The following is a 19,307-nucleotide window of genomic DNA, read 5'->3' as shown; positions in this document are numbered from 1 at the left end:
GTGAGTGCTTCATATGTGTGTGCACAGTAAACCCTCCCGAATTGAGTTTTCTTCTTGCACTTGAATACTTCAAAATTATTTTATTGTTTAAATTGGCAAAACATTGTCTTGTCGACTCAACTTGTCGAGCCCTGTAATGTATTTACAATTTCGTCATGTTTTCCCGGAGATTATCACTCCACAGGGTTTACAAATTGTCTTGTGTTTGTCAGTGAAAAAATGTTGTTGACGACAACTATGATGAAAGTTATTCGTCAACGAAATTAACACTGGTTTGCACCATGCTCTACTGTTTGAGGTACAAGAATGCAGTAGCGTAGCTTTACAGTAGTTTATACAATACTAAAGCACAATGATGCTTTGTTCAATATTAATTAGTTGTGGGCCGTTATCGGCGTTAACGTGCTTAGTTAACGTGAGACTCTTATCGGGCGATAAAAAAAATATCGCCGTGAATCTATTCTCAAAGTTGGGTTGGGATCATAAAATAGCTTTTTCGAATATCGTTATATTTTCGCGCAAATCGTGCAGCAGGGTATTTTCCTGTCAGGGACACAAGGTGTATACTTTTACGTTACGTTGGGCGATCGTTCCTCTCGTTACTTTACATGTTGTTAAATGAGTTTATTCCAAGCGCGCTGTATCTTTTTTATGGGCATGAGCGATGCTCAATTTACAAATGAATCACTCTTTTGGGTCGATTCTGTTCAAAGACTTCATCAAACAAGTTGGCAGATCTGTCTAAATCAGTTCGCGAATCAGTTCTGTTCAGTTCCTCACGCACTGAATCGTCTGAAGCGCGTTCAATCACACTCGCCATGGAGTCGTAACAGGAAGATTTAAGAACATCAAAAGTTACAGTTTAGTCTAGTGAAAGCAGATCTGCAAATGCATCATATTTTTTTGTCAGCGATGAAGATCTTTATTAGTTGAACATCTTCGTAAGCTGTCTGTGAATGAATGATTCCACAGGACGATACATTCGATTTCATTTCATTCAGGTAATACATTTCACAACCAAACAGATTATTACGCCACCATAGCACTACTAAAAAGTATGACATTATCCGTTGGACATACATACATACATTAATTTAGAGGCTACAAAATAAATAAGCTACCATTGTGTACAGTTTATGAAATGAACACCCGCCATCCCGCGGTAATGTGTGTATATTGCGCAGAGGGCATAGTCACACGAATAGTTTACATTGATTGAAACTAATTTGTTTAAAAAGGAGGAGGCTATTGCCGGTAAAGGCAGGTTCACATAAAATCATTATGACATATGACATTATTTTTTGATCTAACGAGCATCTGGTTTGGCGATGCAAAAACGGACTGTAGCTACGTCGTGCTTATTGTTTTTTTCTTCTTCCAATTAGCCTAAGTTACTATGTTTAAAAAAAACGACGAAAACATGTTACTTGTTCAATTAATAAACAGTTTGTTTGATGACAAATCGCTAAAGATGAAATTGGCCTCCCTTTCTGTCATTGTAATTGTGTGCTTTATTTATTTATTTTATATTATAATTTTTTTTTTTTTAACGATATTAGACTTTTGCTCCTCTATTGTCGAATGGCATTTTTGCTAGAAATTCACATCCCTACGCGAGGCGAACTATTCTCAAAGACTTACTTTTAGTCATTATTTGGGTAGCACACATATTCTGAATGCCTTCGGCAGAATTCAAATGAGCCATTTTAATCTAGATTAATCTAGATTAATTCCAAGATTCCAGTGAGATTAATCTAGATTAAAAAAATTAATCTATGCCCACCTCTAATATTAATACAATGAAATATATTGTCAGCAATGATGACACGAACTCCATAAAAGTTAAGTTAAAGGATTTTAAAAATGTATTTGTATTTGTTTAAATGTATTTGAGACGCTGTGTGAAACGCTGTGGGAACCCCCCTGCGTGAGTGCGTCATGAAGCACGTATGAAATCAGTCCAATGGCGAGACGGAACGTCATAGGCGGGTGACGTCATCGACTAGGAAACTATATAAGCACCCCAAAACACAAGCGCATCAGCTTCTGAGTCTTCAGCAAGCGCTCTGTGTATGAAAAAGTCTGTGTCTCAAGTGTTTTTGTCTGTCCTTAGAAATTGCTAGGCAGGAGTTTTTCACATATATATAAATATACTATAAGAGAGACTATATATATCTTGGCGAGCTAACAGCAGTTCAGAAAGTGTGTTCGTCCCTGCCCACGTTGAAAAAACAGTTCTGAGGAGCTGGATGTTGTCAGTATTGAGCGAAGAGCTTATGGAGGTTCTCGCTCGTGCTGTGTCAAAATTAAGCATTGAGTGAGAGCAAACGGCTAGGCAGGAGTCTGTACTGAATCTAAATTAGAAGAGAGATTTCTCCCTTCCCGTGTTCAACCTCCACGCCGGTGCTTGCCGTTCTTTCATTATCTCATTCTCCATACTGAGGTTTCGAGTTCATGGAAGAAGCCGTTTTTTAATAGAATATTTAGCCCTCTAACATCCTCATATTCTAATGTAGCGTGGGCAAAATATTATGGTTATGGCGCGATGCCTCGGGTAGAAGAGACGCTTGCGAGCTCTCTCTCTTCCGTGGCTGCTTCATCATTTAAAGCACCGACATTATCTTCCAAGCCTTTAAGAAATACCTCAGCTTTGGTGGGTAAAGCGTATTCGGCGGCAGGTCAGGCTGCGTCATGTCTGCATACTATGTCGATTTTGCAGGCATACCAGGCTGATCTGCTAAGGGACGTGAGCGAGAGTGAGGAGGTCAGTTCTGACGTAGTTCGAGAACTGCGTCAGGCTGCTGATTTATTTCTGCGTGCCACCAAGGAATCGGCCAAATTAATGGGTCGACCTATGGCAGCCTTGGTGGCCGCAGAGAGCCATTTATGGCTTAAATTTTCGTCTATGAAAGAGAAAAGAAAAAGCTTTTCTTTTAGAAGATCCTTCTCTCCCCTGCGGGGTTATTCGGTGACTCAGTTAATTCTGTCATTGATAAATTTCAGGAAAGAAAAGAAACAGGCAGCAGCTTTTAGAAAGTTTCTTCCATTAAAAGTTCACGTCCCCGGGGCTGCTGGGCGGGAGCAGCCCCGGCCGTCTACGAGCTCTTCGCATAGGGCACAGCAGAAGCAGAGTGACGCGTCTCGCGCTCCCCCTGCTAGACAGTGGGACCAGACGCAGCACCCTCAGCCAAAGCCTGCGGACAGTAGAACTGATCTGAGGACAGTTAGATTGGCTAAGAAAGCTTCGGCCAAGAAAAAGTCCTGTATAAAAGTTAGGACACTGAGGGTGGTCCCCACTGAGGGAGAAAGGTGTTCACCTCTTTTTATGGTGCCCGTTCTGCCTCGGTGCCCTCAGGGGATCGTTCTGCCAACCCCGCCTCTATGCCGGGATGTAGACGGTCCCAGCGCGCGCTTTCCCGAGGGACGCTCGCTCCCTCTGAGGAGGGTCTCAGGGCAGTCAAACCAGTTGTTCCCTGCCGGTCCGCCGTTACAGGGCACTGTGTTTGCTGCTCAAGTTATACCAGAGGCCAGTCTCGTGAGACTGGTACCCTTAGTAGTATTTCTGGCAGAGTGGAAAAGCCTTCCAAAAATATCTCATGGTTCTTGCAGACAGTAGTAAAAGTTTATGTCTTTCACCAAAATTCAGAGGGGTTCTGCCCACAGTGGTGGGCCCCGAGCAGGCTCTGGTAATGGAACAAGAGGTGAAAAAGCTCCTTTAAAAGGAGGCTATAGAACGTGTTCCTCCTCCCAGTTTGGAGCTAGGTTATTATCGTTCCTAAGAAAGATCCGGGGTTGCGTCCAACTTTAGATCTGCGCCCATTAAATCGCTCGGTAGGGAAGCTCAAATTCAGGATGCTCACTATCAAGCAGATCGTGTCACAAATCGGGTCCGAGGACTGGTTTGTCACTATAGATCTAAAGGACGCATACTTCCACATTTCCATCCTTCCACAACACAGGAAGTTCCTGAGGTTCGCATTCGGGGGCAAAGCGTGCCATTATCGGGTTCTTCCGTTCGGCCTAGCACCGTCTCCCCGATCTTTCACGAAATGCATGGATGCAGCTCTGGCTCCGCTGCAACTCCAGGGCATCCGCATTTTAAACTATATCGACGATTGGTTGATTCTAGCTCAATCGGGGCATCAGGCGATTCGGCATCGAGATGTCGTGTTTGCCCATATCAAAAGTTGGGGTTGAGGCTTAACGCCAAGAAAAGTGTGCTTTCTCCATTACAGAGGACCACGTTTCTGGGTGTGGTTTGGGTTTCGACGACGATGCAGGCACATATGTTTCCTGCTCGTTTTGCTTCGGTTCTCTTTGCCGTAAAAAAACAGGCAAAGCTAGGCCAGTAACTTACTGCAAAAGAATATCAGAGAATTCTGAGTCTAATGCCAGCAGTGTCCAACGTTATACCTTGCGGCCCGCTGTACATGAGACCACTGCAGTGATGGCTCAGGGCCAAGGGGTTCTCCCCGACGGGAAACCCGCTCCGCGTGATCAGGGTCACGCGACGGTGTCTTCGCGCCCTGGCTATGTGGAAAGAACCTTGGTTCCTGTCCCATGGGCCCGTGCTGGGATCTCCCTGTCGTCCCGTAACGCTAACGACGGATGCCTCCCTCGCGGGCTGGGGGGGCGATCATGAGTGGTCGCCCTGCTTTAGGGTCTGTGGCAGGGCCATCATCTCTCGTGGCATATAATTTGTCTAGAAATGTTGGCAGTGTTTCAGGCTCTGTAACTCCCACTCCACACTGAAGGTGTACGTGGCGGCCTTATCTGGTTACCATGTCCCTTTAAGTGGAGCATCTCTCGGGAGACACCCACTTATAACTCGTTTCCTTCGTGGCACTTTGAGGCTGAGGCCAGCAGTTCGCACGAGGGTGCCGACCTGGGACCTTGCGGTTGTTCTAGAAGGTCTCTCTCTAGCACCGTTCGAGCCCATTGAAGAAGTTTCTGAGAAATTCATTACTCTAAAAACTATCTTTCTTCTTGCTATCTCTTCATTAAAGAGAATAGGAGATATTCAAGCTCTATCGGTCTCTCCCTCGTGCTTGGAATTTTCACCCGGCATGGTTAAGGATTTCCTCCTCCCTAGACCGGGGTATGTTACCAAGGTTCCAACTAATGTTGTCAGGCCTATTGTACTGCAGGCTTTCTGTCCTCCTCCCTTTTTTGACGCCGGACCAAGAGAAACTAAATCTGCTCTGCCCAGTTAGGGCTCTAGATGCTTACGTCCACAGAGCTGCCTTGTGGAGAAAATGTGAAAAATTGTTTGTTTGTTTTGGACCCCCTAGGAGGGGCTGTTCTGCATCTAAGCAGAGGTTGAGCAAGTGGGTGGTCGAGGCCATCTCACTTGCCTACAAGTCTGCCGGTCAGCCTTCTCCTTTGGCTGTCCGGGCTCATTCAACCAGGAGTATGGCTGCCTCTAAGGCTATTTTGTCAGGAGTATCAATTCAGGACTTTTGCGATGCGGCAGGGTGGTCCTCACCGCACACATTCGTAAAGTTTTACCATCTTGACTTCAGCTCCACTCCAGGGGCGCAGGTGCTTTCGTCCGAATGTGCGCCTTGATTACACACGACGGACACTTGCTCGTATGGCGACGTTGGGATTAGCATTCCCACAGCGTTTCACGCAGCTCGAGTTCCCTGAAAGGGAACGTCTCTGGTTACGTATGTAACCTTAGTTCCCTGAAGGGAACGAGACGCTGCGTGTCTTTGCCATACTCCCAGCATGCCCGTGAGCACTTGCTTCAGTCTTATGAGAAGCTGATGCGCTTGTGTTTTGGGGTGCTTATATAGTTTCCTGGTAGATGACGTCACCCGCCTATGACGTTCCGTCTCGCCATTGGACTGATTTCATACGTGCTTCATGACGCACTCACGCAGGGGCGTTCCCACAGCGTTTCACACAGCGTCTCGTTCCCTTCAGGAAACTAAGGTTACATACGTAACCAGAGACGTTTTTTAACGTTTTACATAGTTTCTTTTAAATGTAATTTAATGTTTTTTTTTATTTTATTCCTATTTGTCTTTTACTTGTTTTATTATTATTTTTTACTTGTTGCATTTCTGGCAGCTTAGGGCAAAACTGATTAATGTGGGGCAAATATCTTTTCTTTTCTTTTTTTATTTTTGTGGATTTTTTTTAGGATCTGTTGTCGCATCTTGAATAAATCTCTTGCCTACTATTTTCAAAAACTCCCATCAACCATCATGCAAATAAACAACTTTTGATTGAAACAATTGAGCTGACAAAAGAAAATGCTGAACAGACAGCATCAGATTTCACTGCTCTTTCATGTGCAACTCTTCTCCGTAATGTTGACTTTCAAAACTTGCAGACTGGAAAGCATACTCCGGGCTTCCAGATTGATAAATGCGCGTTGCGTCAATCAAAGCGCTTAATTAAATTCAAAACCGCAGAGCCGAGGGAGGTAGATCTGAATCCTGTGGCCTCTGGTGACATTTTCCGTTTGTGTCTCGTGTCTTTCCGAGGGCTCCCCGTCTCCCACTGCCGCCCTTTACAATTCAGATTTATGGAAATAAGCACTAATAGTAACCTGTGCCAAGCTTGACAGACAGCTCTGATGAGAAGTACTTCCAGTTTGTTTGTGTGTGTATAAATCCGTAAGCAGATTGTCAGTCGTGGCAATAGGTGTGAGTCCGAGACTGTTAGGGTGTGTGTAAAGCAGTGCGTGATTTTGAAAAAGCTTATTTTTGTGTGCACGTCTTTGCTTGTTTGTTTGCCAAGGAGGTGGCGACTGTGGGAGGGTGAACAAAATGCATTAGAATAACAATAATAATATTATAATCTCCCCTCAGCGGAGTTGCGGGACTGTGTCAGGAGTGAAAGAGAGAGTTTATGTTCATAGTCTAAGTGTGGAGGATGTCGCAGCAGGTTGCGGGTGAAAGGCAGAGATTAGATCCGCACCCCCTTGTTTGCATTCGGGGATAAGAACGCCTGCTGACGGCTGCTAATTCTGATGTCATGTTGACATGGCTTTTTCTTTTGGAAATCACAATGTGTGAGGGATTTAATAGACTTTGATATGCTTTAGTCAGACTGTATCACTCAGTGTCGTGGTGAGTGAGAGACCGAGATAATAGCGGGAAACTGGTCTTTAAAACGTTGCCTGAGGATCGAATTGTCTTGCATGCTCATTGTGTGGCTGACCGCACAGTACAAAAGTTCATTGCTAGAGCTGTAATAATTAGGACTGTGCCTTTTAGTGGTTTTGACATTTGCATTATGAATACACAGCGTAGGCTACTAATGGGCATTCTGATGAAAAATCCCATAAAATTGGTGGTTTTTTTGTTTTTTATTAGCAAGGACAAAAGCCCTATTCGCACTGGATTTGTATTATCTGGGGACCTCATGTGATTTAGAAATGATCCCCCCACATCTGAATTTTGTGTGGCGCATTCGCATAGGATAAGCAAAGCCTGTGATTTTACTCAAATTTACTGATTTATCTCCCGGATATGATGTCAATAGGCTATAGCTTGGAAATGTCTTATTGTTATAGGTCTAGCTATGATATATCATAAACAGAATTATGTTTTTACCGCATACTGCTATGTCTTTTCATTTATGCTCATACTTTTTGTTTTCGCTATTCTGAGGATTTTCAGCCTTCTCTTGCTGCAAATTGTATAGTTGTATGGTTTATAGTGAAATGACCCAGTACTCAAAATACTATCAAAACACACTAACGCAGCCTCCATTCTTCACGAAAGATGGATAAAAAGTTGCACAGGAAACTAAAACCTTGAAAAACGGGACTAATATTATCACAGGACCTCGGTTTTTGGCAAAATATGGTAGGTCATTTGCTGGGGAATTTTTACTTTACAAATTACAGACATGGCCACTTCGCACGGGATTAAGATAACAGACAACCTCCACAATTACTACTAGAGGTCACCAGGTAATACTAATCCAGAGCAAATAGGGTTAGGCTATTCTAAAATATTCTAAAAGGGTTAGACAAGCTTCCTCTACTTTTTGAGCTGATAGTAATAAGTAGGTGTCTGATTGGCCAGATAAACATGACATCATCAGTTTTAGACCTTAGCTCCTAAAGTCATTATACGGCATTCACAATCTGTTTTACCTTCTTAATATGACTTTTTCTTTTCTAGAAGTATTTTATTAAATTTGGAGGAAACATTAAGAAAACAGAATGTTTCTTCTTCATAATAAAGTGCACCAAAAAAACATTAACAATAAGAATGGTAATGCGTATTTAGACAATAAATGGGATCCATTTTGATTTCATGTTGAGGAAAAGTAAATAGCAAATACATAATTTTGCACACTCAAAGTCGTTTTTTCCAGCTCCCACCCAATAGTTCCCTAAAAGAAGAGTTCAATAGTCCCTGAGTAGACAAAATGAGACCAACAGGAAGCCATGTGGTCAGTGAGAGTGTAATCCGTCCCTACTTCACACTGTGTCATTTCCCTATGGGGAATGGATGCGCTCGGCAGTGGGAGCTGGCACGGAGAGAGAAGCAGCCATTACTGGCGCAGCCGGAGCTCCAGCAGAGACAAAAGAAATTATAAATATCACTACACTGCCACGACACCCTGCTCTCACAAAGCCTTTCATTATCACCACCAGAGAATGTCAGGGAAGAAATAAAGACTAATGGACTAACCTCTCCTACTAATCGTTTTTTAGACGCACTCCCACAAAGTGCTGCTTCCCTCAAGGAAAATTAGACTTTCTATTTTTAACTTGCTAAAAAAAATTGCAACAGAGATAAGACTCTTCGCTGCCAAGCGATCAGCCTTTTCAAAGGCAACAACTTCTTAAACTTTGTTTTCTTCTTCCTTGCTGCTTGATTTTTGTCTGCTTAAATAGCTTTCTTTTCTTTGTGACGGTATAAATATTGGTATTTATTGAACCATTTAGATTACATGCTCAAAGATTAGTTGTTATTAGGAATGACGGATTAATACCAAGCATGAAATTCCAAAGTGTCTTTTATTTCCCATTCCACAACAATTAATAGGATTTTCCGCCATAACGGGATTGTGGTTTAGGTTCTTTATCTGAAGCCGTACAATAGCTGTAAATATGAATTTAAAAGATCAAACAACTTTGGTTCTATTGTTAAGTAGTTTATAAAAGGAGGAAAAATATGTAATGGGACACAGGGTGGGGGTGAGGGTGGGGGGTGTATTGGTGTTCTCCCTCTGCTCTCGTATCCATAGCTTCAGCCCTTGAGCCGGGCTCTATATCAGCCCTTGGAGCTTAAAATTACCCTTCTGTCCATTGAAACGGTTCGCCTGTGCTTTGAATTGTGGGTAGAGTCTGTGATGAATCACAACATAACATTACTCTTTCAACCCTAAACCAATTCTAATGTCCCTATGCCAACGCTAATATAAAGTATGGCTCATACTTCTAGAGATTTGGTAGCTACCGCAATGTCACTGCCAGGAATCTGATCATTACGTTCACAACATATTATATAGATGAGCGAACCGAAGTTAGTCACAAGGCCGCTATGGGTTTATGGAGCACTAACATGTGGTTTGTTTTGTCTTACTGTTCATTAAGGAAAACAACAGTTTTCCTGTACAATAATCACAGCCTCAACACTCACTGGAATGCAGTGGTTTTCCTGTTCGTTCAGTCTGCACACTCAAATTTAGCCCAACAATGAAATCCAAGGCCGTGTATTCGGATATAACAAGCTAGAACATTCTATGCCCCCATCTTTTGGAGCTGTATTCAGTCAGATACCAAAGTGTAAAATATACCAATGTGGCCTGAAAAAATCTGCTTTGTGCTTGTGCACATTTCAGCTGAGGAATCTTTTAGAAGCATAGGCTTGAATTCGCCATGGTTCACAAGCGATTAGTAGTGCTAAATTTGGATCCCATCTGAACTGCATTGTATCCAGGAGGTCAGTTTAATGTAAATGTGATGAGCGGATTATAACCCAGGGATGAATTTTCACATGATAAAATGACACTCGGTGGAGCCATGTGCTGATACTCAGTCAGATGGAACTGAAATAACAGTCAGGGGTTCAGTGGAGTACTAGTGATGGTTTCTTTGTCATAAAGCAAGTGCTTTCAATTCAAAGCGCCTACGATTACAGTGCATTAATGTGCATATACAGTGTGTATATATATTCAGTATACGCACACAATTTATAGTATTACTTTTTTATTTTAATTATTAAATTATTCAAATGATATTCCCAGAGCGCACTAACTGTCTTTTTATGTGACTCACTGACGCAGGTGCAACTCCACCACAAATCAAACCAGAGACAGAGGCAGGACATTTGAATAAAAGCATAGTCTCTTGTGGTGGTGAGGTCATAATGGATATGCTAATGAGGCAACTGCTACCTTTCCATTTGTGCACTGTATGGTTGTGACTGTCATGGTGAAATAAAACTCTTGCCAAAATGCCTGTGCTGTTGTCTCCACAATACAGATGCCTGTTCTGACAAACCTACCTAAATAGCGCCATTATCTCTATAGGCTCTGGTGTGACGAAACAATGATTCACAGGTGCAAACATTGACATGGTAATCTCTTCCGAGAGCCAAGAGTAAAAGACTGACTTCAAACAATAAAAGGAAGCTAAGAGGCGAATCAGTCTCATCTATTCAATACTTTGGCCAGGCTGCATAATAAGCAGAGTCCTGTCAAGCGTTGCAGAAAAGAAGGGGAAAAACACAAAGCATAATAAACAAAGCCCCTATTGCTTCTGTTCCTGACAGCACTGCTTCTAAACTTTGAACAGTCATTATTTACACCATCAGTCCCCTTTTCAGTGCAGCTGTCGCTACGACATAAAAAGAGAGAAGCCACTCGCTATGCGACAGCAGGGAACAGGGGAAAAAGGGTTAGGGAAAAGGAAGAAAAGAGAGGAGTGGTGGTAGTTAGACTACTCGAGCAAAATCATACAAGATTAATTCAGTGATGGTTTGTGGTTGGAGAGAAGAGGTGATTGCACTCCTGAAGGTGAGGCCTAAAGCCAGAAGGCTGCAGAAAATTGCTTGTTCAGCAGATGCCAGATAACACCTCCAGGGGAACGTGCTTTGCACCTCCAGCATGTGCGAAGTCCCACAAAAGAGCAGCCTGAAGGACAAAACCAACCCTAGGACTGGGTTTTACTACTCCCTTTATAGCCATGCTAATAGACTGCATCTCAGAACTGAGCTAGCGCATGTTTATGATAAAGAGGACAGCTAAAGTGGATAGTAGCAGTTTGATATATGTTAGCAAAGTCCTGTTTATAATTCTGCACTGGTCGTTTACCTTTGATCACTTTGTCTCTTTAGCCCCTACATGCAAATCACAAAGCGATTAACAATAGCTTCTATATCTTGACATGTTCTAGCACACTTGCAAAGCTATATTCACTTAAACCACATGTCTGAGCTAATTACGATTGTCAGACTGCTTTGCTTAATCATATGTGATTCTATGATGTGCAGGCATTGTCTACACGTGTTAGCCCTCTCGTACCACCTACTATAGGACTGATAATACATGCAAATCAAACAAGGGGGAAAAAATATGAGCAGAAATATGTTGAATGTGTTCGGACAGTGTAGATTGTATATCTCTAATGGCTGCCTTATTCGTTTAGGGATGATTGCTCTGGTGCCAATGATTAATCCCTCCAGGACTTAATGGTGTCAAAGGGATACAAAAAAGGAAAGAGAGAAAACTTGGAAAGCATAATTAATTGATTCAGATCCTGTTAAACAGCCCCCTCACAGAGCAGATAGTAAAAACAGGGTACATGGAACCGGCACCCAATTTGTTCACACTTTGTTGTAGTAATAAGATCCAGGCCTCCCTCATGCAGTGGATTGGATAATTAACTCCCTGGGATAAATTCAGAAGAATCCCCCCTTTTGATTTATCGTATGGGGGAGATGTCGCTCTACCGGTCTTTGCAAACTACTATTACATAAATTGCCTTTTCCACAATGTACTTTTCTCACTGTGAGAGTGACAAAATAAGTTGGGAAGGGTAGATATTAAGGAAGAAGCATGTGTCAAGAAATGAGAGTGTAATGTTAATATTTGTCATAAAGAAAAGCTTTTAAGCATACTTTTCCTGACATAAATGCATTATTCCAAAAATATTAGGGAAAAAAAATGAAATGGCTCCAAAACTAAAAGAATAATAATTTTAAAACCATTTGTCAGACCTTTTCAGACATGCTTTGGCTTAGATCCTTTCTTTTTTGATGTTAGATCTTGTAATTGACAAAACAGGTACTACTCTAGAGACCTTTGACTGGGTTCCATTCTTAGAAACTGCTGTCTCAGAGAAATGGCAAGCAGCGCAATTCATGTCATGCTAATTTCCGTTGCTTCGATGTGCTTCACCTTCCTGCATTGTGTAATCCTGCCCGACAACTCCTTTGGAATGTGAAGATAAACATTTCCTGCCAATGTCTATTAGAGAAGCTGAAGCACCCCATCCCTCCCCCACCTCCCCCCAATGGAGGCAGAGGGCCTTGGTTCGTTTTAATGTGGTGCCATTTCCATTGTCTGTTAGCTTTTGGATTATATGTGAGTCTAGATGTTTTGATGCTGATTTATGTCCTCATCACTCTCTCTTTCTCTCTTTCAGAAAAATGTGAAGATTCTGGTAAAGCACCGGACCACAAAGTTATCCTTCAGACAACGAAGACAAAGTTTGAGCCTTCTGATACTTCTTTAAACTCTTAATTTTCTAACCTGACGGGTCCCTCTGACCATGGAGGGACAGCGGGATTCACAGAGGACTTTAAAACAAAGCACTAGACAGGGTTCCACATTGTCCTTTACGTGCTGGTTGTTTGTCTTAATATTGCCTGTAGTGTGCTGTGAACAGTCCTTTACAACATTTCACCCTGAGCGACGAGAATGGGCCTTCAACCACCTGACAGTTCACAAGACGACAGGAGCAATCTACATTGGTGCTGTCAACCGAGTCTACAAGTTATCGGGCAACTTAACACTCCTAGTATCCCATGACACTGGTCCGGAAGATGACAACAAGGCCTGCTACCCTCCACTAATTGTTCAGCCTTGCAATGAACCACTGGTTTCTACCAACAACATCAACAAACTCTTGCTCATTGACTACTCTCAAAATCGACTACTTGCCTGCGGAAGCCTCTACCAAGGTGTCTGCAAACTGCTACGGTTGGACGACCTCTTCATCTTGGTGGAGCCATCTCACAAAAAGGAGCACTACCTTTCCAGTGTCAACCAGACTGGCACCATGTATGGAGTCATTGTGCCTTCGCAGGGCAAGGATGGGACCCTCTTCATTGGTACCGCTGTGGATGGGAAACAAGATTACTTTCCGACCATCTCCAGCCGGAAACTTCCTCGAGACCCGGAGTCTTCGGCAATGCTGGACTATGAGCTACACACTGACTTTGTTTCATCGCTCATCAAGATTCCCTCCGACACACTGGCTTTGGTGTCTCATTTCGACATTTACTACATCTATGGCTTTGCCAGTGGGAATTTTGTCTACTTTCTGACTGTGCAACCAGAAACACCTGAGAACAGCATGTCTTCCAGCGGGCCCTCAAACGACCTGTTTTACACCTCTCGAATCGTCCGACTCTGCAAAGATGACCACAAATTCCACTCCTATGTGTCGTTGCCTATCGGTTGTGTCCGAAACAGGGTGGAGTACCGCCTTCTGCAGGCGGCCTACCTGGGCAAGCCTGGGCGAGTGCTTGCAGCATCCCTTAACATTAGTGCTCAGGATGATGTGCTCTTTGCTGTATTTTCCAAAGGTCAAAAACAGTACCACCATCCACCTGATGACTCGGCCCTCTGTGTCTTCAGCATCCGGGACATCAATGCACAGATCAAGGAGCGTATGCAATCCTGCTATCAGGGAGAGGGAAACTTAGAGCTCAACTGGCTGTTGGGAAAGGATGTACCTTGTACCAAAGCGGTAAGATTTTTTTATTATTATTATTACTAGCCATAGCAACTAGTTTGCTGATTAGCTTTCTAAACCAGCTTTTGTACATGAAGCATTACTTTAGATGTAGTATCTGAAACCTTAATCATAGAAGTTCTTTCCAAATTGTACTACTTTAATTGAACTTGTTGTATGCATGGTTTATTTAAGAGCTTTATTTAGAGCTATCTGCCTTTGAAAGCTGTTCTCTTAGCGCAATATACATGTTTGCCCTCTCAGAAACAGATGTCTGCTTCTGCTTACTAGAAACCACAGTAGATCAAAACAGTCAGATGGGGAATTGTTACTAATTTTATGTTTTCTTTGGAATGAGAATAGGATCTGCATCATAATATTTACGTAGCTGGTTGTTGTTCTAACATATCCATATTTCATTCTTAAGAGTGTAACAGTATACTATCCAAGCAATCCTGTTGACCCCTGCAACCTACAGGATTGAATGACAGGCATGGTCAGAGTTGGTCTAAGCATGAATGCACACCCCAAAAAATCCCATGAAAGGAATTCTAGACTAATCCTTTCAACTGTTTTGGTAATTGTAAAATTTCTGCTAATTGTTTAGCGTTGGTAGTCTAAATGGCTACATTAAAGTTTGATAAACATATGAGTCATGTCAACATGATAATATTCTCAAAATTGAAGCAAATTAAATATTTATTGGTCACCATGGTTAACTATAGTGATTAGGGTGCTTATTTATGCATTGCATGCATGCAGCTTGTTATAATTTTATTATTGTATTTTTATTAATGCTTTTTTTTGTAGTTTTTTTGTTACCACTTTTTGATAACATTGAATCAGTTAACATTGGTTAATGTGTTAGGTGTCATGTCTAACAATGAATGCATTGTTGCATGCACCTTTATTATTCAAGGTAATCATCTTTTGTTTTCTTTGTTCTTTACTAGTCATGCTCCCAATAGACCACAGTCCTTTGAGTCTCTGCTGTTTGACCTCTGATGTAAACAAATTGAATTAGAAGCACTATTAATTCTCTGTGCATATGCATATTTACAAGTGTGCATATGCATATTTACAAGTGACCACATTGACAAGTGGTGCGTTGATGTTTACATACATATATCAATTAATATGTGTATGTTTTTATTGCTCACACTGGTTCTTTAGCATATGTGTGCATGAAGTTTAAGTAGAGTCTTAATGACGAACCACTGATATGTGGTTTCCTCCAGGGTATCCTTTATTAGCTTCAGTAAATTCACCATTAGCATGATGTCAGAGGTGATTGTCACTCAGAGGAAAACATTATTGAGTGTCTGAGCAGGGTGGTCTTCATAGTAGCCGACTCCACTCTGGTCCCATTAAGGACCCTAGAGGATCCCTCATCTGACCCCAGGGGGGGGGGGGCGTCAATGGCTTATGATGTCAGCCTGCCCTCCTCCATGTTTTTCTAGGCCTCATTAAAAAGATTGCAATAGAAACCTCCTGCGTCTTCTCTCCTGGTCCTAGAGGAATGTGTCATGATTGACTGAGGAGGAGGACTTGGATATAAAAACATGAGGATATATGTACTCTAAAACTCAATACTTTTCAATAAATCTATGGTATTATGCAGGTTGATCTTTAACAATTTGAATAGTTTTCAAGCAATTAATTCACTTAATTATGACTTAATGGAACAAGACTGGAACATTGTATACATAGAGAAAGATGTGGAATAGTTTTTTACAAATATTTAGCACATTATACAACAAAAACTGTCCAATTCGGCAATACAACTACAAGAATAAACTTATAAAATGTCCCTGGTTAACTATGGGTTTACAAAATGCTTGTAAAAATAAAAAACACTCTATATAGCCAATTTATTAAACTTAGGACAAAAGAATAAAACAGATATAAAACATATAAAAATAAATTGACCAATATAGTAAGAACTAGTAAGAAATTTTACTCTAAAAATGTATTAAATGGAAACAAAAATAATATTAAAGGGGTATGGGGTATATTAAATTGTATAATTAAGGATAAAACAACTAAGAATTCATATCCAGATTATTTTATTGATCAGAATGGTGAAAACTTTAATATGTATAACATAGTAAATAGTTTCAATTAGTTTTTTGTAAATGTTGGACCAGATTTAACAGCAATAATTCCTGAGTGTGAAAATTATACATTGTATGAGTCCATTATAGAAAGGAATGCAAAGACCATCTTTCTCTCTGATGTGAGTGAGACAGAGATTATAGCTATTGCTAATAAAAGCAAAAATAAAACATCTACCGATTGTTATGACATAGATATGACAATAATTTAAAAAAATTAATAAATAGTATTTCAAAACCGCTTAACATACATATGCAATGTATCATTTCAGACTGGATTATTTCCAAATAAAATGAAATTTGCAAAAATAATACCACTTTATAAAAATGGAAACAAGCACATCATCACAAACTACAGACCTGTCTCTCTGCTACATAAGTTTTCAAAAATCTTAGAGAAACTATTTAATGATAGATTAGAAAAATTTATAGACAAACATGACATATTAAATGAAAGTCAGTATGGTTTTAGAGTAAAGAGGTCGACATCAATGGCCTTAATTGAAGCTGTGGAAGAAATCACAAACAGATTTTTTTTAAAAATGCAGTTGGAATATTTATTGATTTAAGGAAAGCCTTTTATACACTTAATCATTCTATTTTACTCAATAAACTGGAAAAATATGGCATTAGGGGAGTGGCTTTGAACTTGATCAAAAGTTATTTAACTGAGACACAACAGTTTGTGAAGATGGGCGAGTTTACATCACAGTGTCTGGGCATTACTTTTGGGGTCCCTCAAGGATCAGTATTAGGTCCTAAATTATTTAAGTTATATATAAATGACAAATTTCATGTTTCTAAATTATTGAAATTGATATTATTTGCTAATGACACCAATATATTATATTCTTGTGATAATTATAATACACTTATAAAGATAGTAAATAAAGAATTAGTAAAACTAAATAAGATATAAATAAATTATCTGAATTTAAATAAAACGAAGGTAATTATGTTTGGTAATTATAAAGAAAATGCAGAAATATTATTATTGGAAACCACACATCAGATACATACAAGGTAAAGTATCTAAAAGTATTTCTGTAATTAATAAAGTTACATATGTCTTGGAATATAATGTACTATATATATTGTATTGTTCACTGGTTTTGCCCTATTTAACTTATTGTATAGAAATTTGGGGATATAACTATGAAAGTTCACTACATCCCCTCGTCTTACTCCAACAACGTGCAGTTAGAATTATACACAAGGTGGGATATTTTGGTCACACAAATATATTATTTCTGCAGTCTAAAAATTTAAAACTTTTTGATCTAGTTGATTTTTATACTGCACAAGTCTTGTATAAAGCCAACAAAAATGATCTGCCAGGCAATATCCAAAAGTTCTTTATAGGAAGAGAAGGGGTCTATAACCTGAGGGGATGTGGTAACTTTAAATTCCAGGCGGTGAGAACTACCAGGAAAAGTTTGTGTGTGTATGTGTGTGGTATCAAACTTTGGAATGATTTGGGGATACAGCTCAAGCAATGCCCACATATTCACAGATTTAAATTAAGATACAAAGAAATGGTTTTGACAAAATATAAGGCTGAGTGAGGGATTATGGTGTTCTTGAGATTGTGATTATGGGATGGTGGTTATTGTATAATAACGGAAGTAGTGATGATTATAAATAGTTCTTATTATTTATCTTGATATTGTAAATGGTGACATAATTACAATAAAGCGGGATATGTATACCAAGCTGAGTAAATAATGATTATGGTTATAATCATTATAATGGTTATATTTTATATATGATGTGATTATTATAAATAGCGGGACAGATTTGATAATGAAGATTATTATTTAGCATTATATATATATATATATATATATATATATATATGCATATACTTTTATTTTTTATTGCTTGAAATAAACTTCAAATCAAATAGAGAAGCCTTTGAACCCATACTAATCAAATGCCAAAACTAACCACCCTCTTGCTGCCACCAAGCTTTTTTTACTCCCTTTTCAAAAACAGTAGGAGTATGAAAATATTTTTACAGTGAAATAATACTCCTTAGATTTTTTCGTTTGCTATTCAAGCTCGTTTTACCTAAACATACTGCTAGAACTCCCCTACTGTGATGTTTTTATTTAATTTCCTTTCAGTTATTTCAGGATATTTTTGATCACTGGAAACATGGCCTCTGTGCAGCCTTTCGGGTTGGTTTCTTCAGCTCCAGTGTCTCTGCTGAATCACAGAGAAAGTGAAACTAAGAAACAGAGGGCGAGAGGAGGAAGAAGAGAGGTCATAGGCCGAGAAAACCGGATGAAAGATTTATCACAGAGCCCAGCTTGCAACTGTCTTCCTGCCTGGCCAACCTGCTCGCTGCTTTACATCCAGCCCTTTGATGCTATTCACTCATTCAGCCGGTGTTACGTTTCATCAAGCTGCCTGATCAAGCCTATCGCGGTGCCAGTTTGAGCAGTGATCTAAGGACACTCTATTGATCAGGTGGCTTCCAAAGGAACGACCCTTGTCCTGATTTGTGTATGGAACAATAACCCCTTACCCGAAACAGTAGTAATGGGAAATGGGTTCCAGTGATGAGCATGAAGGTTGGCATGTGAATATCAGGCACTGAAGGTTGGCGTGTGAATATCATGCACTTTAGGTTTCATATCAGAGAGCACAAGGGAGGCAAAACTTGACACTGAATGTTCAAAAGCTCACACTCTTTCAGTAGAAGTACTTGGAAATCATGGAAATCTTTGTGCATTTTATTTTTTTTAGGTAAGTTGAGCTTGAATTGCAAACAAAAATGTATGAGGAGTACTATTTTAGTGGAATTCTTTTTCCTACTTCTGAAACGGAGGTAAAAAAAAGTTTGGTGGCATCAAAAGGGTGGTGAGTTTGCTGTGCCATTTAATATGTGCTTCTTGGATCTTTGAAGTGCTAGTCCTGTTACTGTCCACTCCAGGTTTATATAATTTATCATTCAATAAAAATGAATTATCATATTGACCGATTGGTATATTTAATGAATTTAGAAACATTTTGCTCCCGTGTTGCTACATTTTTAATAATTACATTAATTTGAGCTAAAGTAGCAATTTATGATACCATTTCAATGCCAGATTTTGATGTTACTGAAATGTACGATTGCCAAACAGTTTTGGAAATGTGTTTTTTCCCTTTGAAGTATATACGATGTAGAATGAATCCTTTGCTGTACATTAGCATAGGACTTGCAAGACTAGAACATAGCTGCCCGAGGGCATTACCAAGATGAAGGCATA

The 19,307-nt window shown here is 40.2% G+C and overlaps 1 protein-coding gene across 1 annotated transcript in view; it reads left to right on the top strand.

The window, feature by feature from the left end:
• plxna2 (plexin A2) overlaps positions 1-19,307 on the top strand; it is a 225,524-nt gene that overhangs the window by 33,809 nt on the left and 172,408 nt on the right. The window contains exon 2 of the mRNA XM_077218389.1: positions 12,623-13,951. Within this exon, the coding sequence (XP_077074504.1) occupies positions 12,749-13,951 (1,203 nt within the window). The 5' untranslated portion in view covers positions 12,623-12,748. The remainder of the gene's footprint in view (positions 1-12,622; positions 13,952-19,307) is intronic.

This window comes from Siphateles boraxobius, unplaced genomic scaffold (assembly GCF_051911475.1).
Source record: "Siphateles boraxobius isolate OS27281-9 unplaced genomic scaffold, OSU_SipBor_1 77, whole genome shotgun sequence".
Classification (NCBI taxonomy): Eukaryota; Metazoa; Chordata; class Actinopteri; order Cypriniformes; family Leuciscidae; genus Siphateles; species Siphateles boraxobius.
This window is presented reverse-complemented; position numbering and strand designations above follow the sequence as displayed.